General features: G+C 39.2%; 2 protein-coding genes across 5 annotated transcripts in view; both read left to right on the top strand.

Moving 5' to 3' along the window:
- LOC102490614 (caspase-4) overlaps positions 1–13,801 on the top strand; it is a 40,409-nt gene extending 26,608 nt beyond the window's left edge. For 3 of the 4 annotated variants that reach the window (XM_027772850.1, XM_027772846.1, XM_006150928.3), the window contains 7 exons: positions 2,967–3,076; positions 3,766–3,939; positions 6,319–6,553; positions 7,397–7,540; positions 9,242–9,351; positions 10,585–10,688; positions 13,716–13,801. In XM_027772850.1, the coding sequence (XP_027628651.1) occupies positions 2,967–3,076; positions 3,766–3,939; positions 6,319–6,553; positions 7,397–7,540; positions 9,242–9,351; positions 10,585–10,683 (872 nt within the window). In that variant the 3' untranslated portion in view covers positions 10,684–10,688; positions 13,716–13,801. Of the gene's footprint in view, positions 1–2,966; positions 3,077–3,765; positions 3,940–6,318; positions 6,554–7,396; positions 7,541–9,241; positions 9,352–10,584; positions 10,690–13,715 lie in introns of those variants that run through there. The other variant, XM_014588764.2, reaches the window with a different exon arrangement.
- Positions 13,802–18,170: 4,369 nt separating this feature from the next.
- Positions 18,171–25,250, top strand: part of LOC102489486 (caspase-12) — a 19,429-nt gene continuing 12,349 nt past the window's right edge. Inside the window, exons 1-5 of the mRNA XM_027772839.1 lie at positions 18,171–18,245; positions 18,670–18,694; positions 21,734–21,985; positions 22,991–23,053; positions 23,213–23,290. Coding sequence (XP_027628640.1) covers positions 18,186–18,245; positions 18,670–18,694; positions 21,734–21,985; positions 22,991–23,053; positions 23,213–23,290 — 478 coding nt within the window. The 5' untranslated portion in view covers positions 18,171–18,185. The remainder of the gene's footprint in view (positions 18,246–18,669; positions 18,695–21,733; positions 21,986–22,990; positions 23,054–23,212; positions 23,291–25,250) is intronic.

Here is a 25,250-nt window from a genome sequence, read left to right as displayed (position 1 = left end):
TTCAATTCCTTCTCCTCCATTTTCCTGTCAGGACTTTGGGCATGCATGCACACTTGCCTGGGGTGAGTTTTAATCTGCGAGGTATGAGGCTCCAGCGTTTGGCTCTATGTGGAGGTCCAGCAACTTAACAACTACGTCATCTGTTGGTCCCCCAAGAAAGCATTTTCAATAAATAGTTGGGAATCCAGTAACATAACAATTACTCCATTTGCAGGTCCAAATATATGTTTTCAATAAATACTTTTCTAGGAAGAGGAATGTTTCCATCAGCAGGAAGCATATAAACTAGTCTAACACATCCTAGACTGTAGTCTAGGCTGCATTCTCATTAGATTAAGCTGGTCTTTTTTGCAAGTTCATTGCCTTTTCTCCAACCTGGGGTACAGGAATAATTTCAATTTTTAAAAATTAGAGAAAAATGAAGCAAATGGGAATTAGAAATGAAGGACACAGATACAATTCTGAGTTCCCAGGATAGTATCCAGGGTATGGAGCTGATGATAGGAAGAATCCTACTATTTGTTGTTTTGTTTGAAAAACTTATTTATGCACTCCATTTGCCAAATACTGTTAGATAACTATTTGAATTCCTACCTGCCAAGGAAGATGGCTTTGTCTTATACTATATCAGTATCCTTTTTTTTGTAGCAATTTAAAGACATTCCCAAACATCTTATTAGGTAACTGATAAGACTCAAAAATTAACATTTTTACCTAACTTCTTATTTCCTCTTTCATTTTGGTTTCTTTTTTTTTTTTTTTTTTTACTGGCAAGTTAACAGGAACTGCCTTTGGGCAGCAGATTGCACTATGTTTACTATTTCACAATAAAATAATCTGTTTTCATGCTAATTTTGCTATTGGATATAAGATAAAAATTCTACTTCTTAATTTGACATGGAAATGCTATATCTATATATAAACACATAATGGTCATTATGAGATGACAGTTAAATTAGAAAGTTCTCCAAACCTGTAAATAAACTGGAGTCAGAGGAAATGTTGATTGAGAAAACATATCTTTTCTAAGCAGGGAATATCCTGGAACCCTGAAGGTCTTCACATTGAAATAATGTTCTGGAATGAAAATGGAGAACATGTGTCACTGTTTAATGAAAAAGGAGAAATGCTTATGTACCTTACACACTTGCAACTTACTGCCTCTCCAGAGCTCATGTTTTATCATACTTTATAGAAAACATTTATTTGAAAATATTTTTAAAAAAACTAGTAGAGGGGCCGGCAGGTGGCATGGTGGATAGAGGCGCTGGACTCCCACATGGCCAACCACGGTTAAAGTCTCAGACCTGGTGGCTTGCTTTCTCACTTCCTCTCTCTCTCTCTGTCTCTCTCTGACCAAACTGGAAAATAATAATGATAATAATAATAAATAAAGTTAAATAAAATAATTCTTTAAAAAAACTAGTAGAAACAAATAAATGAAATAGAAAAAAACTATAAAATATAAACAGTGAACATTTTATACAGAATAACATTACTTTTCTCATATAAATAAGATCAGAACGTTTTGGGTAGCTTATATAACTGAACACAATAGCATAACTGTCCATTCCTTTTATGGACAGAAACTTCATTACACCTTCCTGAGTTTCTCTTCTGATTTCTGTCTATGAATTCCTTTTCTCATCTCTTTCAAGGGATGACTCAGGAATTTCCCAGTCTCTTGTACAATCTCAATTAAATGAGGTCAAGCAATGTCAGGCATTTCTCTTTTGGAAGATCAGTATGACTCAGATGAATTATGTTCTTGCATTTTACGACATGGGTTGAAAAACTTCATGTTGGTTGTTCAACTCTTTGGAGACAAAAATATCCTGAGACTGTCAGAATTTTTGACTAAAAAATAATCCCTTTGACCTTGGATACAGCACTGTTTTTGAGATAGCATTTCTCCTGTAAATAACTGACTTTACCACTTACTAAGGGATCATGGAAGCTCCATTTCTAGAAAGGTTGAGAATTCAGGCTGAGGTTGTTGAAAAATAATACTTGAGTGGTACAGAATTCAAGATTCTGTAAGCATTTTTTGTGTGAATGGGTAAGTACATGTATGCATCTATATGTACTATATATGTTAGAGGAGAATTCTAACAACCCCAAATGTGAAGGTATATTATTCCATATGGTAGCCATAACTATATGTGATGATTAAAGACTTAAATTGTGATTAATAACATATATTGAAATTATAATAATTTGTATGTATTATAGTGAATTAAATATATTATTAAATTAATTTCACATGTATATTTTCACTTTTTAAATGTGGATATTAGAAAATTTAAAGTTGTACATGCAACTCACATTATATTGTTAATGGAAAACACTCTGAAAATAGTTATGCAATATACTTTTGCTCAGAGACAATAGGTGATCTACATGAATAAGTGAGTAGCCCAGAGTAAAACCACTCCAAAATCCAAAATGTTTTATGACTATGCAAAGGCCAAATCTGCCACCAAGTCATTAAGAAGTCTTTTCCAGAATCATCAGAATCTATTACTTTTTAAAAAAAATTTGTTCTAGAGCACATGTGCTCACCAGAGAAAGAGAGATGAGAGAGAAGAAGGAAAGTGAGAAAGCACCCTCACAGCAATTTCTACTCCTCCATTCTCCTCTAGGGATTTTGTGCACATATGCATACATACTCAGAATATTTTTCAAGCCTCTGGTCCAGGACACAGTTGGCTCTTTGGATTCCAGCCTCCTTAAACACCATGCGCCTGGCTTGACCAGAATCTAATATTACATCTTTAGGTGGATCTGTTTTCTCTACCAAGGACAGCTCTCTTTCACAGTTTTCTAGGCACAATAGTTATCTTTAAGCTAGAGGTTAGATATAACTATAACCCCTACTTGTTAAAGAGCCTTCTTTTTGGGATTTCCTCTCTCTCAATCTTTTTGGGTGAGAAAACACAATATAAACCATGTGATGTATCTTGCAGCTTCTCCAGAAAGTGAAGATGAACCAGCTGAGTCAACAGAATCTACAGACATCCTAAAGCTTTGTCCTCAAGAAGAATTCCTGAAACTATGTACAGAAAGGGCTGAAGAGGTGAACCTCAAGTGTGGGAAGATAGAGGGAAATAGTAGTAACCTTTTTCATAGGTGCTTTTAGCAAGGAGAAGAACATGTGGCTTTATACAGATTCCAATTCTCTTTTAATCTCATGATAAATACAGATTCCTGATGTTTATTTATTCATTCTCACATCTACTTGGGATTTATGACAATTTCAGCTATAGTCCTAGAATCAAAATATTTGTAAGATCATATGTCTGAGAAGTAATTGTTTAGATTACAGTTGAATTGCATGCCCACGAAACATACTTTAACAACATAGTTAAAGCTTGCAAAGCATTACAAGTTACTGTGTTGAAAGTAGTACTGAAATACAAATGCTACCAAAGAAAATGAATCATTGATGTATTCATTTTTACCAAAACCAATGACAACTATCTCTTGGCTTTTATGTAATTTCATCTGAACATTTAATGCTAAGATGTATTTGACTAGATGGAAATAAAAGAGCAGGAGAAGATAAGAAATATTCTAATGTTTTTTTTAAAGATTCTTGAGTAACAATCTCAGATATGTCCTGGTACTTTGGACACTTAAGACAGGAGGGAGATAATGTCTTTTGGTAGATATTAAAAGAGAGGGCAGCTGTGTGAGGCCTTACTAAGGCAACAGTGATGGATGTATGGGTGGGTAAGTCATTTACTACATATCCATTGTCTGCAGATCTACCCCATAAAGGAGAAGAAGGACCGCACTCGTCTTGCTCTCATCATTTGCAACACAGAGTTTGACCATCTTCCTTTGAGGCGTGGGGCTAACCATGACATCACAGGAATGAAGGGGCTGCTTGAGGACCTGGGCTATAGTGTGGATGTGAAAGAGAAACTCACAGCTGTGGTAAGGAACCCTCATCAACCCAAACTCATACATATCTAACATATACCCTTCTCTAGGGTTAACAGGTTAACACTAGACAAAAGCTTTAACAATCTCAGATTGCAAACAAGCATGCATAAACAAAACAAGCGTGTGTGAACAAAAGGTGATTGTGATGTATATTTAATATTTACGGGAAACAATATTAGACTCTACCAAATAAATAAATTATTAGAAAATGAAGGTATAAGATAGTGAAATCAATCTCTCATCAGAGTTCTGAATACTCTAAATTCCACTGAACTATACAAAAAAGAATTGGCTGGTATACCCACATAATTTCTAGCTAGTGCCAAAGTGAAATGATTAGAATTCAGCCTCAAGGTTCCCCAGAAAATTCTAGAGTAAGGACTGCTAATCAGATATTGAGTCTTTACTCAGTTCTCAGGGGCTCTTTCTTCTTTTTCTTCTTCTTTTTTTTTTTTTTTTCTTTTTTTGCTATCAGTCACATGTGCACACCAGACAGAGAGAGAGAGACAGAGAGACAGAGAGACAGAGAGAAAGCAAGAAATCACCTCCTCCCCCACCCTCTCAGAGTGGAATGGCCATGCCACAATCCCTTCTCCTCCGTTCTTCTCTTGGGATTTTGGGCATGTACACACATGTGCCTAGCATGAGTTTCAAGCCTCCAGTTCTGGGACTTGAACCATGGTCAGCCATGTGGGAGTCAGTACCTTAACCACTATGCCACCTGCTGACCCTGAGGGGGGCTCTTTCTGACATTGAGATACATTGTAAATGAAAGTTCCCAGCTCACACTGAACTGGGTTAGAGTGGAGAGAGACAATCAAAATATAAATAAAATGGATCATTTTAGAGATTTGGTGTGTATGTGTCTACATAAGACTTAAAAGGAAGTGGGACCAGCAGTTAGCATAATGGCTATGTTGCTGGACTCCCATGTAGTCGACCATGGTTCACATCCTGGACCCAGTGACTTAAAACTCACGCTGGGTGTGTGTGCGTGCGTGCCCAAGATCCAGTTCTGGGACTTGAACCATGGTCAGCCATGTGGGAGTCAGTACCTTAACCACTATGCCACCTGCTGACCCTGAGGGGGGCTCTTTCTGACATTGAGATACATTGTAAATGAAAGTTCCCAGCTCACACTGAACTGGGTTAGAGTGGAGAGAGACAATCAAAATATAAATAAAATGGATCATTTTAGAGATTTGGTGTGTATGTGTCTACATAAGACTTAAAAGGAAGTGGGACCAGCAGTTAGCATAATGGCTATGTTGCTGGACTCCCATGTAGTCGACCATGGTTCACATCCTGGACCCAGTGACTTAAAACTCACGCTGGGTGTGTGTGCGTGCGTGCCCAAGATCCCGAGAGGAGAATGGAGGAGAAGGGATTGCGGCGTGGCCATTCCCCCTGGGGGGGGGGGGATTTCTCGCTTTCTATCTCTCTCTGTCTGTCTGGCAAGTGCATGCGCCCTATAGCAAAAACCTCTCAAAAAAAAAAAAAAAAGGAAGTCAAAAGTGAGTGAAAAATAAAAGAATAACGAAACAGAAGAGAATTGGTGAGTGGGGAGCAATGTTCGGTGGGGTAATCCGGGAAGGTTTCTATGAGAAGATAACACCTGAATACCTAAAATGAGGTGGTTCTGAAAAGACACACAAGTGAACTGTTTTCAAATAGGGCAAGGTAAAAATGAAAAGGCTAAACTTAAAGTGAGACTGGCATGTGAGAGGCACAGAGAGAAGCCCACACCTGTGCCCATGAGCCAAGGTGGCTGAGGCCAGGGACGGAGTTTGGTGTCAAAATTCCATCAGAGGTGTTGTATATCTGTCTCTCTTTCTCACACTCATGAAATAAAGGTTAAAAAAATGATTAAAAAATGATATGTGTGTCATAAGAAGACAATCTGTGATATGTCAACCAGTCAAGAACAGAAGGTTGGAAACCACTGCCCCATTAAAAAGAAAAAAACAATAGACTCAGTCTCTAGCATGTCAACCCGTAGAGCTGGAAGCCACATGCCAACCGCAGTTCAAGTCCTGGCCTAGTGGGCCTGAAAACACACTAGGACCGTGTATGCATGTTCAAGATCCGGCAGACTAGAGTACTGGAGAAAGGAGATCTAGACAAGACTGAGGCTTGTGGGGAGTGCTACTCTTTCTCTTCTTCGTGGACATATCTGTGCATGTGCATACATATTCTATCATACATTTTTTAGAAAAGGAGAAAAAAAAATAGTCATCCTTGAGTAACCACTATGTAAAGGCACCATGATCAGAATGTTTCATGTTTTTCTTGTATTGCTCATGGTAAATCTAGAAGACTGGATAGATTTTAAGTGTGTTCCCTATTGAAATATGACATTGATCTTTTCAGGGCATGGAGTCAGAGCTGTGGGATTTTGCTGCCCGATCAGAGCACAAGTCTTCAGACAGCACATTCTTGGTATTTATGTCTCATGGCATTCTGGAGGGAATCTGTGGAACTAGACATAGTAAAGAAACACCAGATGTGCTGCTTTATGACACCATTTTCCGGATATTCAATAACCGCAACTGCCGCAGCCTAAAGGACAAACCCAAGGTCATCATTGTCCAGGCCTGCAGAGGCCGTAAGTTCCAAGATGGAAAATCCAAAAGTGTGAAAATATTTGCAGAGGACTGTGATGTGTGCTTTATATCTAGGGCAAACAATATTAGACCCTACCCAATAAGTAAACTAACTTATTAGAAAATGCCATCTAAGTGGCTGGTAATATCAGAAATTGTCTAGTTAGCTGGGAACTTTCTATACAATTTAATCTGATAAAGGAGATCACCAGCATCCCTAAATCAAACAGAAATTCTTAAATCTTGGAATAATATCATTTTAATGAGAGTTTGACATCAATGTTTTATAGATATTTTAACAGTATCTGTTTTGAGAGGAATTGCATTTGAAAACAGCCATTATGCAGTAGTAGCACAGTTTTTTTTTTTTTTTCATATGTTACTGAAGTGAAAATAAGTAGGGAGAAGAGGGACGTGGGGGATTGTGGATTGTGGGGATTGTGGATTGTCGTTAACTTATCTCTCTTTTTTGCTTTTCCTTGAACTCCAATTGCTCATGGCTATTGAGAACAAGGTTTTAAACAGTAACAGAAATTATTTAGCTAAAAACTGGTAACTATACTCTGAAATTATGCAGAGCAGGTTGTGACTCCTTTGCTCTACTTAACAAATGAGTTTTTCTGGGTTTACAATCCTGTCATTATTTATTGACAAAATGCTGTCACTGTGAATTGACACAGTGCTCAATAACACTAGAGAGAAGGCAAGGTGGAATACGGATGTGTGCCTGAGTGTGTGTGAATGAAACTGGTTAGAATGAACATTCACAAACAGGTGTGGGGTAGACATCTGCGATAGTCATACTGAAGGATGCACAGCAGTGCCAAAAGTTTATGTCCCTACAGAAAACCGTGGGGAACTGTGGGTCAGAGACTCTCCCGCAGCCATCGCAGACAGCTCTGCAGAGTCATCTGAGGACTTAGAGGAAGATGCTGTTTGCAAGACCCATGTGGAGAAGGACTTCATTGCTTTCTGCTCCTCAACCCCACGTATGGTTTTTTTTTTTTTTTTGAGAGGTTTTCACTATAAGGTGCATGCGCTTGCCAGAAAGAGAGAGATAGAGTGAGAAATCTCCCCCCAGGATGGATGGCCACGCCACAATCCCTTCTCCTCCATTCTCCTCTCGGGATCTTGGGCAGGCACGCACATGCACCTGGTGTGAGTTTAAGCCACTGGGTCTGGGACTCAAACCGTGGTCAACTACATGGGAGTCCAGCTACATAGCCATTACACCAACTGCTGGTCCCTAGGCGAGCCAAATATTAAAGAAACCTAATGTAAATGTCTTTCAATATAATTGATTGTTTTTCTATTAAGTCCATTTAACATTCTGAGTAGAGATATTTTGAACCCCAATACTGGCTGCTCTTTCTCAAATTGTCAACTCTGAGTCTTTGTCTCCAGATTTCTCATTTGATTCTATGTAGAATAGTGCCACTGTTGTTCTACTAGAAATGTCCCTTAAAAAGATGTAAATAATGATGTGGTGAAGTTTATTAAGTTTATTAATAGGCAACAGTGGTTTGTATTTTGGCTGCAGATAATCAACTTAAAGTATCTTACATTTGACTGTTACATTTGTTTGCAAATTTTTAAGTTTTACTTTATTGAAGTATAACTGACATACAATTTGTAGATAGTGTACACAATTGAATGTCAAAATACATTTATACTCATGAACTAATGCTCACAATATATGCCATAAACATATCCCTCCCCCCAAAAAAGATCTTCTCACTCCTATTTATACATTATTATGATCTTGTGTGTATGTGTATGTGTGTGTGTGTGTGTGTGTTTGTATGTGTGTGTGTAAGGAAACTAAAGATTTACACTCTTAACAAATTTTGAACTATCTTATACAGTATCATTAACTACTGGCACTATGCTGTACAGTACATTTCTAAAATTTTAACTAAAAATTTGGATTTGCTCATATATCTTATTACATTGTGAAAGACAGCATGGTGTGACCTGTAAACAACCTTGGAACCAGGTGGCCATTTTTGGTCACTTATTCACTGTATGAATGTGGGAAACTTCCTTCATCTTTCTGAGAAAAACTTGGAATTATTAATTATCTCTCAAGTCTCTGTTTTTAAGCAAAGTGAATGGACATAAGACACATCATAGAATGTCAGTCTCAAGAACCAAAATGTAATCACCACCCAATCACTTGTAGTTCCAGTAACTCTTACCAAGCTGTTCCTTTGGTCCAGGCTCTACCAGAATTGTTTTTCTCTCTGTGAAAAGAGTGTGTGTGCATGTGTTTTAATGTACACATTTAAGTGTGCCCACTAAATCTTTCTGTCTAGATTATTCTCTCTCTCTCTCTCTCTTTTTTTTTTTCTTTTTTGCTCTAAGGCACATTCACTGAGAGAGACAGAGAAAGAGACAGATAGAAGAAAAGTGAAGAAGCACACCCTGGGGAAGATGCCCATGCCATAATCCCTTCTCCATTCTTCTCTTGGGATTTTGGGCACACACAGGCACCTGACATGTTTTCAAGCCACTGGGTCTTGCACTCAAACTATATAGTTGGCCATAGAGGATCCAGTTGCCATAACCACATCACCTGGCTGCCCTAGCTATGCTTTTTATTTTGCACACACACACACACACACACACAAATGTAATGGCGAAAATAGTGGAGGCCATAGCAAATGGTATCCCACTCTTTATCTTTGTAGATAATGTATCCTGGAGAACTGCCACAGGTGGCTCTCTCTTCATCATACAACTCATCTCGTGCTTTCAAAAGTATTCTTGGCGCTGTCACTTAGAGGAAGTATTTAGGAAGGTAAGCTTTTCATTCTTCTTCTAATCATTTATTCAGAAAGAATTTATCACTATTCACATTTCAAGTGACAATGACAGACTTGGGCACGTAAATAGAAGTAGAGTGGTATGTGGTTTCTATTGTTCAGGGGTTTAGAATCTGGTTTAGAAGGAGGAGACATCAATATATCACAGTGGAAAATGAAAGTAGAACAAAATAATATAAAAATGTAACTTGTATGCTACGGGGCTCTAATTTCATGAAATTCAGGAAATGGAAAGTATTTAGAACTAATTCTCACTGCTTCATTTATTAAATAAGAGTGCACCAAGTTGTCTACTAGTTAATGCCTCTATCTTGATAACACGGGTAAATCAGGCAGCTGTAGCATAAGCACATCTAGCACTCACATTTTTGTGAGATAGATGGATACAAAAAGAGGCTAACTAACAACTGTGTGACTACATATTCTTGGAGGATCCATTGAGAAAAAAGACCTATACATGTGGTAGTGGATAAAGAAAGACACTTTAGATAGAATTTCCATGAGGGAACCTGTGATAGTCTTTCTCCAACTTAAACATTTCTTATCCCCCCCTTTCCTAATTAATTTTACTCCATAATTCTTAACACCACCCACACAGTATGTATTTTATTTATGTGTTTATTGTTTACATGTAATTACTAAAATGCAAGCTTCATGACAGCAAGAATTTATTCAACCCCTCAATGTGCCTGGCACGTAGCAGACATTCAATTAACATGTACTGAATTAATATAGATGCATCAATTATTAGATAGACGTGCCCACTTTTTATTTATTTATTTATTTATTTATTTATTTATTTATTTATTTAGATTATTGCTATAGGGCGCATGTGCTCGCCAGAAAGACAGAGAGAGACAGAGAGACAGAAGGTGAGAAATCACCCCCCAGTGGGGATGGCCACGCCGCAATCCCTTCTCCTCCATTCTCCTCACCGGATCATGGGCATGCATGCACACACCCCCGGCGTGACTTTTAAGCCACTGGGTCCAGGACGCGAACTGCGGTCGACTACATGGGAGTCCAGCAACATAGCCGTTATGCTAACTGCTGGTCCCAGATGTGCCCCCTTTTTAAGAGATAGGGTAGCAGAGGCAGAGAGTGAGAATATCTGTGGACTTAGCTCCATAAACCCCAGGAACATTCTTCATTGCTAGCATTTTCCAGAGCTCATAAGCATAACTTTTCTAAAGCCCTTTTTATTTTAGGTACAGAAATCATTTGAAAATCCAAATGTGAAAGCTCAGATGCCCACCATTGAACGACTATCAATGACGAGATATTTTTACCTCTTCCCTGGCAATTGAAAATCGTTAAGTATCAAGAGTTGTTGGTGTATAAAATAAATGGGGGAATAATTTTGGTGGTGAGATCTAATACCAATGAAAATTGACTGCTTAGATGGTCAAATTAATAATTTTTGTTAAGATAATTTGGTGATTATTTGCTTTTTTTTCAGAGCTATGTTTGCTATAGGGTGTGTGTGCTTACCAGAGAGACAGAGATAAAGAGACAGGAAGCAAGAAATTAACTCCCAGGCCATGCTCCAATCCCTTCTCCTCCATTTTTGTCTAGGGATCTTAGATACACACACACATGTGCCCAGCTTGAGTTTTAAGTTGTTAGGTCTAGGACTCGAACCTTGGTCAACTACATGGAAGTCCAGCAATATAACAATTATGCTATCTGCTGGCTCCAATACCTGTTATTTTAAAACTCTGTTCTTACATATTAGAATCCTTCATCTCCACAGTCAACCAACTAATCAATCAAGAAGATAAATAAAGCCACAGCAAGTGAGAAACAACAGAAGACCCAGGGTTGCAATTATTAAAATAGAAATAAACACGTACTTCTATTATTGCTGATTTTCATTTCTCTCTCATACCTTCTCTCCCTCTTCCTCTCTCACTCTTCTTCCACACTCACACACACGTAGTTTTACCAAACATTGAATGGTACCCTAAAAAGAAAACAACAGAGAAAACAGAAGGGGTGACTATGAGAAATCAGGATTGGTCCTCTAAGAGCGAACTTCTTCACACATTTACTGACACCAAATTGCCAGTACCAGACTGTATAAGATATTTCCCTGATTATAAATTTTGTATTGTTGCAGGCTGTTTCTCAGACTGTTCCTTGACTGCTCTCTCAGTGCAGATCAAAATCATTCAGTTTGTATTCAGACCCTCCATTAGTACTTAGAAACTCCTCGAAAGTTCTCATGTTAACACTTAAACTTTTTTATTAAAATGTGTCTGCAATGATTATTTATTTATTGTTTTTTTTTGGGAGAGATTTTCGCTATAGGGCTCATGGGCTCACCAGACAGACTGAGAGAGACATAGAGACAGAAAGCAAGAAATCACCCCCCAGGGGGGGATGGTCACGCTGCAATCCCTTCTCCTCCATTCTCCTCTCGGGATCTTGGGCACGCACGCACATGCACACAGCGTGAGATTTAAGTCACTGGGTCTGGGTTGCGAACCGCGGTCGACTACATGGGAGTCCAGCGACATAGCCATTACGCTAACTGCTGGTTCCCTGCAATGATTATTATACTCACTCACAATACTTTTAAATCATAACATATTATAAATGTATTATTAATTTCCTCAGGAAGAAAACTTAAAATCATATTTTACAGTGAAGTTTATCTTGATACTTCAAATATTTACCACATCATCTCTTACTTTTTTTTTGGCGGGGGGAGGTTTTGCTATAGGGCATGTGCACTCGACAGAAAGACAGAGAGAGACAGAGAAATAGAAAGCGAGAAATTCCCCCCCACGGGGATGGCCACGCCGCAATCCCTTCTCCTCCATTCTCCTCTCAGAATCTTGGGCATGCACGCACATGCACCCAGAATGAATTTAAGCCACCGGATCTGGGACTTGAACCGTGGTAGACTACATGGGAGTTCAGCGATGTAGCCATTACGTTAACGCTAGTTCCTATCTCTTACTTCTATTTTCCAATGTCCCAGTTGCAAAATTGCATAGATACTGATACTTTATCAGAACACTTTTTTAATGCCTAATTCGTCCAGTAGGACCACAGTTTCACACTGGATTGTTTGTTAGGCTAATAAATTTTAAAGAATTATTCATTTAATTTTATTTACCATTATCACTATTATTTTATGCACCAGAGAGAGAGAGAGAGACAGAGAGACAGTTTTTAGAGAAAGCAATCTGCCAGACCTGGGACTTCAACCTTGATTGGTCATGTGGGAGTCCAACACCTTAACCACCATGCTGCTTGTGGTCCCTGTTAATCTAATATTTACTCACATTTGCCTTGTGAAAGATTCTGTTCTAGATGGCCTGTAATATATCAGTAAGCAGAGTCAATGGAGTCTTTACCCTCAGGAAGCTTACATTCTTGCCAGTGGAGACAGACTAAGACTAAATAAAGAGGTAAATATATCACAATTCAGAAAGTAAGAGAAATAAGTAGGAAAGTAAGAGAGACACACAAAGTGGTAGTGTTCGTATTACTACTGACGGGTTCTTCTGGAAAGGCTTCTTTGAAAATATGAAATCAGAACAAAGTATGGAGGAACACCATGGAAGTGTGAACCTTGTGGTTCTTATTCAGGAAAACACACACACACACATACACACACACACACTACAGAGACCAGCAAATACAAATGTCTTGCAGTAGAAATGCACTCAACATATTTTTTCAAAGTGCAATTAGACAGTGCAATTGGAGTAGCATGAGAGGAGAAGAATGGCAGAGAAGAATTTAGAGAAATGATGAGAAGTGGGACCAGCATTTAGTGTAATGGCTATGTTGCTGGACTCCCACGTAGTCAACCGTGGTTCGAGTCCCGGACCCGGTGGCTTAAACTCACGCCGGGCGCATGTGCATGCGTGCCCAAGATCCCGAGAGGAGAATGGAGGAGAAGGGATTGCGGCATGGCCATTCCCTCTGGGGGGGGATTTCTAAATTTCTATCTCTCTGTCTCTCTCTGTCTGGCTGGTGAGCGCATGAGTCCTATAGCAAAAACCTCTCCAAAAAAAAGAAAAAAAAAAGAAATGATGAGAAGACTGGTCTTATGGGCCTTTGTTATTACATGGCATATCTTAAAATTTTTATTATGAATGAAATAGAAAACCCCCAAGTGCTTTGGGGCAGAGAAGTGACATGAAAGAATAGGTTTTCCAAAGATCTCTCTGAGTAATTTTGGTGAGTAAATTACATGGGTCCCAGAAGTCAAGGACAGTGTCAAAAGCACAGGGAAGAAGATGGGAAGAGCATTGTGCTGAAGAAGGGATGAAGACCGCCAGGGATAACCATCCTGACCTTCTGTTCTTTCTCTTTTCTGCAGGAAAATACAGGCAGTCCAGTCCTCTTTTATCAAGAAGTGCCTTTGTCAGTATAGAATGCATATTTAACCTTTTCAGTAAAATGAAAACAAATGAACTGTGTCCTTTTGGTTTCTCTAATAGAGAATATAATTTTATTTAAAATGGTGGCTGAGTGGAAATGAAGTGGAAGAATCTAACTGGATTGTCCAGCTTTATAGCTCATATTATATCTGCACTTCACCAAGTGAAATAAGTGTTTCCCACTTTTGGAGGTGGAGCCTAAAACTCCAATGAGATATCACTTCAAGCCCATACAGAAGGTTACAATCAAAACAGAATACGCACACACACACACACACACACACACACACACATACACAGAAAATAACAATTGACCTTGGGAATGTGGAGAAATTAGAATCCTTATGCACTATTACTGACAATGTAAAATGGTATTGTCACAGTAGAAAGCAGTATGGTGGCTATAAAAATTACTGGGCTGGTCCCACAGCACAGCAATTAAACACAGTACAGAGGGAGCCAGATCCCACATGACTGACTGTAGTTCAAATCTTGGTCCCAGTGGCCTGAAAAACGTGGAGTGCACATGCATGTGTGACCAGGTCCTGACAAAAAGGAGAAATGGAGGTAAAAAAAAACACTACTATAAATGGGCCTCATTGGGGTTGCTTTCGGTTTCTCTCCATCCATGCATGCATATGCTCCCTTGTGCAAAAAAAATAGTTACCATATGATAAAGTAATTACACTTAGACATATTTAGCCAAAAGTACTAAAAGCAGGGCTGCACAGCGATATGTGTACATCCATGTTTAGAGCTGCATCATTCACAATCATTCAGACATGGAACCAAGATAAGTGTCCATCAACAGATGGATATAAAAATGTGATGTGTGCATAGAATGAAATGTTATTCAGCCTTAGAAGGGAAGGGGGGACAGGGAATGGCACAGTGGAAGTGCAACTGGACCCACATGGAAAAGATCTTGAGACCTCAGATCACAAACCACTCTGGTCATCCCAGGTGTACATGCATCTCTTGAACTGGACGGAATGTGGGCATTGATCACAACATGAGGACTTCATCGGGGTGCTTATCACTTTGTCTCTCACTCTCTTTCTCTCTCATGAAAGATAGGAATGAATGGATTTTATTTTTTTTAAGGAAAGGGATTCTAACATACACACAACATGGATGAAACTTGAGGACATTAGGCTAGGGAAATTAAGCCAGTTACAAAAAAACAAATACTGTGTGGTTGCATTTATGTGAGGTGCATAGAGCAGTCAAAATCACTGAGACAAAAATAGAATGGTGGCCTACATGGGCTGAGGGAAAGCAATAGCGTGCAGAGTTTCAGTTTTACAATATGAGAAGAGTTCTGAAGATTTTATGGTGGTGATGATTTCACAATGTGAGGAATGCATTTAATACCATTGGAATGCATGAGGATACTTCAAAAGTTCCTTGATAAAGTATAATTCTTCTTATAGTGGCAAAAAAAATTGAAATTTATGCACAGTGTTTTTCATGGCATTATTTTCCATGTATTTTTTGAATGCCCCCCTTCAACTTACATGTGGTTAAGATAGTCAATATTTTACAACAATAAAATATAAAGAAAATTGTATAATTTGAGGAGAGAAAAGATAAAATTGATTGTATGCCTATCATCAATTCACATACTGATAAAATTAAACTAGTCTCAAAATTAATCAAGAAAATCAAAATCGTGATGTCACTGAACAGGAGAAAAGGATAGAGATGAAGCAGTGAAAGTGACCTACAACTTTATTTTTCACAAGGCAGTCAACAGCGTTGTTTTCATCATCTAATATCAGGACATAGAGGGATAAAAAGGCATGTAACCATGAGTCTGAAAATTACCACCAAAAAACAAAAACAAAATAATTTAGGGAATTTACATCTAGGATGTGGGACTGAGGTGGTAGGAAGAGTATTGGAGGATATACTTTTTTTCAATTGCCAAAAGTTACATGCCTGAGAGAAAGAGAGAAAGAGAGAGAGAGAGAGACAGATAGAGAGGGAGAAAGCACTCTCTCAATGGGGTATAGTCACATTTCAATGCTTGCTACTCCACTAGGACATACACACATATACACCCAAGATTTTGTGGGGTTCAGGATTTGAAGCACAGTTGACTATGGGGGAGTGCAGCTTTCATAACCTCTAGACTAGGAGGTAGGCCATGAAAAATATGGTTTTAATTATATGTCTTTCATTACTACACAGTTAGTTTCCTACATATGCATTAATTTGACGAAACGTTTTAAAATTATAATCTAGTAGCACATTTACAACTATATCAAAAAAATCACATGTTTTTATTTTAGTTTTAGAGGGTTTTGCCTTAGTACACATGTGCTTACAAGAAAGAGACAGAGACAGTGAGAGGGAAAGTAAGAAATCACCTCCCAGGGGAGATGACCACAACACAATCCCTTCTCTTCTATTTTCCTCCCAGGATCTTAGGCACCCATGCACACATGCCAGGGTGTTATTTTTTTTTTAGTTGTTTTTGCTGTAGGGCATGTGCACTCACCAGAGAGACAGACAGAGACAGAGGGACAGAAAGCAAGAAATCACTCCCACGCTGCAATCCCTTCTCCTCCATTCTCCTCTCAGGATCCTGTGTATGCACGCACATGCGCCTGGCATGAGTCTAAGCCACCGGGTCCAGGACTAGAACTGCGGTAGACTACATGGGAGTCCAGTGACATAGCCATTACACTAACTGCTGGTCTCCCAGGCATGAATTTTAAGCCATCCGATCTGGTACTTGACCCACAGCTAGGCATGTGAGAGTCCAGTAATGTAACCACTACAATGTCTGCTGGCCCCGCCAAATCACATAGCTTTTAATGTTTAGTTAATGTTTGTCATACATAGTTATGTTTAAAAAAGCAAATTATTGATACTATGATTTTATGATACCAGCACTGTAACAAAAAATGCTATAGGTAAATATGTGTCTATCAGTTACTTATTATATAGTAATGAGCCACCCCAAACTCAGTGACTAAAAACAAGAAGAATGTACTATTGTTCATGAGGTGACCAGTCAGCTGGTGGTATTGCCTGTTTTGGGGTCATCCGTGTGTCAGAACATCCGCTCACAGCCAGGTGTCTGCTGACAAGGCTGGGATCTCCCGTGTGCTTGCAGAACATCCAGCTGGAGGTTGGTCTAGGGTGACCTTGAATAAGCCAACCGGCCCTCCTCCATCTGATGTCTCTTATCCTCTAGAAATATGTATCCATTCACATGGAAGTTTAGGTGTCCAAAAGGAAGATGTGCATAGGGCTTCTTAAAACCTGGGCTCAGAGCTGCACCAGATCCCTTGACTGCATCATGTTGGCCAAAGACACGCCAGAGGCCAGGTCACAGCTTAGGCAAAGAAAGGGCATGAAGATAAGGAGGCCCATGATTGGGGACACCATGAAATTAATATTGTATGAAGTGTTTTATAAAAGAACAGGACAAAAGTTCAGAATGTTGCAACTTAAGCATTAATTTTAGTTGCTTTGTAGTGTGGTATTTAAGAAGGTAGATGATCCTTTTCCATTGTATAAACTCTCCTATGGTTTGATTTAATAGCAAATATATCCATAATTTAGTTTTTTTTTTTAAGTAAAAGTGTCCCCTGTGTATTAAGCAAACAAAAGTACATACGTGGGTCTCACGTGTAAACAATACCCAGAATAGAAAAATGAGCTGCTCTGGAGAGAGAAAGAAAAGAGACATCTCATCTAAGTTTTTAGAAAAGTGATAGGAAGGGCCAGCAGATGGTATAGCAGTCATCTTGCTGGATTTCCACATGGCAAACTGCAGTTCGAGTCCTTAACCTGGTGGCTTCAAAATCTTTCTGGGTGCATGTGTGTGCACGTCCAATACCCCATGAGGAGAATAGAAGAGAAACGACTGCAGCATGACCATCGCCCCTTTCCCTTTCACTGTCAGTCAGTCTGTCTGTCTGTCTGTCTGTCTGTCTCTCTGTTGAGCACACAGGCCCTAGTGTAAAAACCTCTTAAAAAAAAAAGGGGGGGGACAGGAGCCTTCCCCTTAGCTGTTCCCAGTCAGCCTTTCTATCCCCTCCAAACTTCCCATTTACACTGCAGTGAGGAACAGGCTTACTTAAAGGGAGGCTTGCTAGCCCTTTAGAAGCTCCTATATGTGCAAAAACAAATAGGAGTTTATTTAACCTGATTGATTAAGACTGTTAAGGAAACAGAGTGGAAACCAAATGCAAAGACCTATGTTTCCATGTGTGTATATTTTCATTTTGATAATTTTTATATCAAAGAGAATAAAAGTCGTTTTGCTTCCTGTTTTCCAAAAGAAAGAAGTTAGATATCACAGTAGTCTACAGGAAAGGGAGGATGGGAGAGCGTAGAATGTCCCATTTAGACAATACCAATAGCTGGTTGGCTGTGAGGAAAGGAAGAAGCTAATGAGACTACTTTCAGTTTCAGACTTTTTCTTGCCCAGGAAGCTAGAGCAGCCATGGCTGGTGAGTGGCTCCAGTTCCTTTCTTCTGTATGGCAGTGTTTTAAGGGACTTTAGCAGCTCAAGGGGGAAAAGAAGGAGGGCATGGAGGGGGCACGTGTCACCACACATGACTATTTCACTCTGGGGATGGAGGGAGGGATGGGAGCTGGAGGGAGAGATGGGAGCTGGGGGAGGCAGTGAGCACGCTAACAGTTTCTCAGTTAGTAGTTACAGCTTCAGGAAAGAAAGCAACATGTGAAAACTCTGGATCTATATTGTAGATTTTCCTGTGATTTTAGGCTTTTCTTTTGACTTGCACTCACCTGATATTCTCTCCTGGTGGCTAAGTACTCTGTCGTTGGGGTGAGAAGGCACAAAGTGCAGTGAACAAAGTAACTTGCATTTCCTCCATTTCTCTGCTCTCTGTGTCCTTTTATTTAGAGCAGCAAGTCACCAGCTACATCGAGTGTGGTATGTTTGCCTGTGAGTGTGTTTGTGCTACTGTTGTGCCTTTTATCCCTGTCACAGGGCCTCCCTGCTGTTGTTGGCTACAGTCTGGGAGCTGTTTCTGTGAGTAAGTGAGGGGCAAAGCAAGGAGGGAGAAAGGGAGTGTATTTAGCTGTGTTGGAGCACAGGGAGTAGCTGAGAGCTAAGAAGCTCCCAACTAATTCCCAAAAGCATGTTATATATATCATTACACCTCTCATTTATCCATTATTGTCTGTAATGTCAATCTAGCTAGTTCAATGTTACTCCTATTCTCAGGATTTTCCCAAAATTGTTCTGGGTCCCTTTTCCTTTCACAGGACATTTAGGACCCATTCTGTTCTTATGGAGATATAGAATCTGTTAACTCAGATTTGTGACATACATTGACAGATTAAGGGAAGCTACAATTTATTTTCTTCCAGCTACATGCTGAACAAAACAATCTAAACAATCATGAGTATTCCGTTAATGACAAGATTACTATGATTCCATCAAATTAACTTGTTACATTCTTACACTGTGTCCTTTGAGCAATCATTCCTATCTCTTTAAGATTTCTCCCCTGGAATGCCTGGATCTGGTTGCATTCTGTGACTACTGCCTAAAGAATGTGACTTAAGTTTCCTCTTCTAAGCAAACAGGCTTATTTATGACCTTATTTGTCACAATAGTTATAGAGTACATTATTTGCAGAAGCTACAAACATCAGTTAACCTCTAAATTGTAAGAAAGAATAAAGTAAAGCAAAAAACAGGATGTATAATTGTTTGCTTTTTCCTATTACAGTGCTAGCCTTGAAAAAATGTATCATTTTACAGATTTGATGAGTCTATATTTTATTGCAATGCATCTTTAATATAATGTCTTTTTCCTTAGTTACTGATGAAAGTGAAAGAAACTCATAGAAGTAAGGGTAAAAAATATTGGCCTGAGTCAGTGAACTCTAAGTTCCTTAGATGGTCGCTCTACTTTTTTGAACCTCAGTTTCCCCATCTATAAAATAAAGGGCTGAACAAAATAAATTTTATTCTAAATGTGGTCTTAGATCAGCAGCTTTGCCATGTGAAAGAAAAACAGCCCAGAGAAGACTGTGGTGTAAGAGATCCTTTTGAATCTTTTTTTTTTTTTTTTACAGAGGTTTTTGCTATAGGGCGCGTGTGTTCACCAGGCAGACAGAGAGAGAGAGAAATCACCCCCCCAGGGGGGATGGCCACGCCTCAATCCCTTCTCCTCCATTTTCCTCTCGGGATCTTGGGCAACGCACGCACACGCGCCCAGCGTGAGTTTTAAGCCACCACGTCTGGGAGGGGAACTGCTGTCAACTACGTGGGAGTCCAGCGACATGACATAGCCATTACGCTAACTGCTGGTCCCATATCTTAAAGCCTTTTGAAAGCATAAGCTTGAGACTTTGGTTACACCCCACACCCATCAGGGTTATTACCCCAAAAGGCATGTTTTAGTTGACAGTAAAGAAGCTGCAATGCTATGAAGGGATTAGAGATTTCACAGTGTGACCCTGCCCTTTCTTCTTCCAAATGTTTTTGAATTTGTGATGTAAAAAATAAGTGTAGACGATCAGTAGTCTATTGTTTATATGAACCAATGTAAACATTTAAGAACTTGAAACCTTCCCTCTTCTGCCAGTTCTCTTTATTATATATTTATACTTCTAATTTAACTTTTATTAATTTATTTAATTTGACCAGAGAGAGAGAGAGGAAGTGAGAAATTAAACCACTGGGTCCAGGACCCCGAATCGTGGTCAACCACGTGGCAGTCGTGTCCTTAACCACCACACCACCTGCTGGGCCCTCTCTTTATTACATTATCCAGCTTTCTTGGTTACCATTTTGATCAAAAGAGAAACCTGAAACTGAAATCTGAGTGATGCATCCTAAGCCCTGGCTTAGATAAACTACTTTTACCTCACTTATTATGCCACAGCCTTTTTTTTTTTTTTTTAGGTTGATAAGCCATCACCTCAGAAACAATATGAAAGGAAAATTCATGAACCTTCTTCTGACCTTCAAATCAGAATTTGTGAGGTCAGCAGTCAGCATGGTGTTTAAGGTGCTAGATTCCCACATGTTTGACCACGGTTCGAGTCCCATACCATAGTCTGAATTCTGGACCTGACACTTTGAAAATCACACTGGGTGTGTGTGTGTGTGTGTGTGTCCAAAATCCCAAGAGAGGAATGGAGGAGAAGGGATGCAATGTGGCCATCCCTCCTGGGAGATGATTTCTCACCTTCCCTCTCTATCTTTTGCAAGTGCAATAACCTAAAAAAAAAAAAAATCAGAATTTGCAGGAATGGAGCTGGGTGGGCATACAGTGGTAAAACATGACACTCTGAGGGAGCTGACCCACACATTTGGCAAGGTCTTATGACCTCCCTCAGTATACCAGGTTTGGGTGCCATGATGTGGCTCAGACTGGGGATGGATTGCAGTGTCAAGATACTGTTGTGGGTTCTTTCTCACTGCCTCTCTCACTCATGGAAGAAATAAACCATATTGTGTGCTATCCAGATATACAGTGATGGACTCTAAATAAAAATAATTTTATATTTAAGTTTTAATAATAATTTATTTTTCAATTATTTATTTATTTTGTTCATTTTGCAGTAGGGCATATGTGTTCACCAGAGAGAAAGAAAGGAAAAGTAAGAAATCACCCCAACCAAAGGTGGTTGGCCACACTGCAATCACTTCTCCTCCTGTATCCTTGGAATTTGGAGTACACATGCACATGTGCCTGGCTTGATTTTTTAAGCCACCAGATCCAAGACTTGAACAGTGCTGTCAGCCATGTGAGATTCAGAGCCTTAACCACCATGCCACCTGCTGTCCCCAAAATAAAGTAAATTTTACAATTTTTTCTTAAGATACATTTTTGGGGACTGGAGTTCCACTTGATATTCAGGTGGTTCTTACACAACTTGGAATTTGAGAATCACTGGCCTCGAACCAGATATCTAAGCTTCTGTCCATATGTAATATCTCATCATTCTCACAGGGAAGGGACCAGGCCAAGATGATCCAGTCAATAAGGTGAAGTTGATTGTCAGGAACGCGGTTGATGGCATTTTTGATGACTTCATGAGCGACGATGTGTTTAACAGAGATGATTTATACAGATTAGGAAGAGGTGTGAACCTCATTGTGCATAGCACTGGAAACCTTGTTGAAAATATCGCTGAGAAAACTGAAAAGGCACGCAAAAACTTTATGAGCCGCCTCTGCAATACCAAGAAACAGTTGAGTTTAAGTGAGTATGTCCGGCCAAGAAGCTAGTTATGTATTCTTTCTCTCCTGTCCTTGTGCAGTTTCTGTTCTTTTTCTCTTTTTTGCAAGTGAACAATGAAATACGCTCATTCTAAGATCTTCTTTGTCTGACTTATTTCATAACACAAAATACCCTGGATCTACCCCAATCACTTTTACAGTGCTGAACATGTTCTTTTTTTCTTTGATTAGCACCTTCAATGGCTCCATTAAATTGACTTATTCACTATAGTATGAAGTATAGAGTCATTTCCTGATATAAAATATTTAATAAGGAAATATCTACTATCTTCTGCTTAGTTATGGTTTAGCCCTGGGAAGAAATGTCTTAGAATCTAGATTTCTACTAGGTAAAAGAATCACATCATGATTTGAGAGTGAAATACCACTGTTTCTCTTTCTAGAACAGGGGTCAGCACATGTTTTTTCTGAAAGACAGTAAATAGCTTAAGCTCTGTGGACCATATGGTTTCTGTCACAACTCAATTCTGCTATTGGGGGAGAAAGCAGCAATAGACAATAAGGACACAATGAGTGTGGATGTGTTCCAATAAAACTTTATTTGCAAAAGGTGTAAGGTCAAGGTTAGCCTACAGACCACAGCTGGCTGACTCCTGCTCTAGAGACTATAATACATAAATGGCAATATCCTCAATATTGAGAATATCTCTCTAGAATTCTTCTTCTCATTGTTAAATAACTTTTATACAGAAATGTTCCTTCCTCAGAATGGAAAATGCTCTTGCAGAAAAATCTTATTGAAGATTTTCATTAGATAGATTAGATAGAAACACTGCCTGCCTTTTTGCTTGGCAGAAGGCTATAGTTGTCTAAAACAAACTTAGAGCTGAGAGAATAGGACAAATCTGCATGCTTCAGAGCAACCTTCTGCTAAGCATGGTCACTGACTAATGGAACAAGAATAAAGGTTTAGTCTGTAGACTGCAAACTTAGTGCTGCTACCAAACTGTTTTTGATGTTATTTCAGAGTCTCTTCCTGAATACGAAGATTCTGAATCTGAGAAAACTTCTACGTCATCCTCATCGACAGGTAACCTCATAAACCCAGATCACAATGGAAAACTCTTACATTTCTATTGTTTTGAGAAGGGATCCCTGTAAAGACCTAAGACACCTGTCAATTTTCATTTTTTTAAATGACCTGTAGAATAAAGTACTAATCCTCGACTTTTTGTTCATTTCATGTCAGAATCTGAAGATGAAAGTGAAGAAAGCAGTGATGAAGAAAAAGCTGAATCAGCCCAAGCACTGACTTTCACTTTGGCAGGTAAATTGACACCAAACCCTGTGGTTCGTGGGAATTCTCAGACATTCATTCGGGTAAGGCAGCCATGTGGGGACTTTGCTTTCTACTGGAAAGACCACTGCATTATGGTTTACAGAATCTAGGTTCTCTCTCACTCTGCTTCTAACAAAGTCTCTCATAAAAGAGGAAGGGCGCTGGACTCCCACATAGCCGACTGTGGTTCGAGTCCCAGACCTGGAGGCTTGCTTTCTCACTTTCCTTCTCTTTCTCTTTCGCTCTCTGTCCCTCTATGGTCAAATTAAAATAAATAAATAAATAAAGTTAAATAAAATAATTCTTTTTTAAAAAAAAAGAGGATGGCACTTATACCTCACTTTTGAAATCTCCTCAGAATTAGAAAATAAATGTGAGGTTGAAGAGATGGAGGAGATTGCTGTATCGGCCCAAGCATTATCTCTACTACTGACAGGCAATGTCTGTTTGTGGACACATAATGACATGAATTGAGCTAAATCAGAGGAAAGAAAATTAAAAAGCTCTATGGAATAACAGAAAAAGAGTCAGAAGTCCAGCCCATAGCCTGGTAGTTAAGGGAGTTGGATTCTGCATGGTCAATCACATAGCTTAAGTCCTGGTCCATGTAGCTTGAAACCATGGTAGGTACATGTGTGTGAGTCCCCAAAAATCCCTACAGAAGGAAGAAAAGGAGAAGGGATGGCAGCATGACCACACCCCATTGGGGGGTGCTTTCTCCCCCAACCCCATATCTGTCTGGCGAGTACACACTTCCTCTGGCAAAAATTTGAAAGAAATAAAAAGGAAAAAAATGAAAATAGCTCTGGAGTAGAAGCCAAGAAAGCAATACATACCAACCTCATCATTGCAGCATGGCTATCCCCCGCCTGGGGGTGATTTCTCGCTTTCTAGCTCTCTGTCTCTCTCTGGCAAGTGCATGTGCCCTACAGCAAAAACCTCTCCAAAAAAAAAAGAAAAAGAAAAAGGAAAATATGTTGATATTAAAGCATACTAATATGTGAATAGGGGTAACAAAGTAGGGGGAGAAGGAGAAATTGATGCTGTTGAATATGGGCAGAAGAAAAATCTATCTAAAATCCTTGTAGGAGAAAAGAGAAGGAACATAGTCAAGGTGCTTCCCTTAGGAGGAAAGACACATCTTTCTTTGTTGTAGGAGGAAAAGTAGAGTATATGGAGAGAGAGACAAGTAAGCTGGTAGATTTGGTTATTAAGAAAATGACATAATTCTGACCTGGCTTTGGTGGTGCCGTGGACACACAACACTCTGCAAGGAAGATTTGGGTCTGGTTCCCAAGTAGACCTGCACATGCCAGGTGGAAGCATGTCTCATGATTCTCGCTGACTGGAATATGTTTAGAAGTGAAAATGGCAATATGAGGCCCTGTTCAGGTGCTTGTTTTTGAATTTCTCTCTCTCTCAAAATAAACTTTAAAAAAGAAGAAAGAACTTTATCTAAAAAACAGGGAAAATAATTCTTATGCAAAAACATTATAAGGAACAAAAGTATTGTTGCCCTGAAGGAAACCAAGAACCAGGGGATACCTGGTGGCTATTTTCAAGCATCTGAAGGTATTTATCAATTAACTGGCAGTTATAAATTTATAATAATGCAGGATACTATTTCTCACAAAGATGAATGATGTTTTCCCAGTCTTAATTAGGCTTACAGTACAGTATACACAATTAAGATACAATGTGGAGGCCGGCAGGTGGTGTGTTGGTCAGGAGTGCTGGACTCTCATACAGCTGATCATAGTTCAAGTCCTGGACCCAACGGCTTGCTTTCTCACGTTCCCTCTCTCTCTCTCTTACTCTGTTCTTCTCTGGTCAAATTAAAATAAATAAATAAATACATAAAATAAAGTTCTATAAAATAATTCTTTAAAAAAAGATACAATTTGATGTTAATATGGGTACATTTACATATAAGAATGGAAACATAGGG

Source organism: Tupaia chinensis, unplaced genomic scaffold, assembly GCF_000334495.1.
Source record: "Tupaia chinensis unplaced genomic scaffold, TupChi_1.0 Scaffold000311_2, whole genome shotgun sequence".
In the NCBI taxonomy this organism is placed as follows: domain Eukaryota; kingdom Metazoa; phylum Chordata; class Mammalia; order Scandentia; family Tupaiidae; genus Tupaia; species Tupaia belangeri.
The sequence above is the reverse complement of the archived record's forward strand: the minus strand, read 5'-3'. Positions and strand labels throughout refer to the sequence as shown.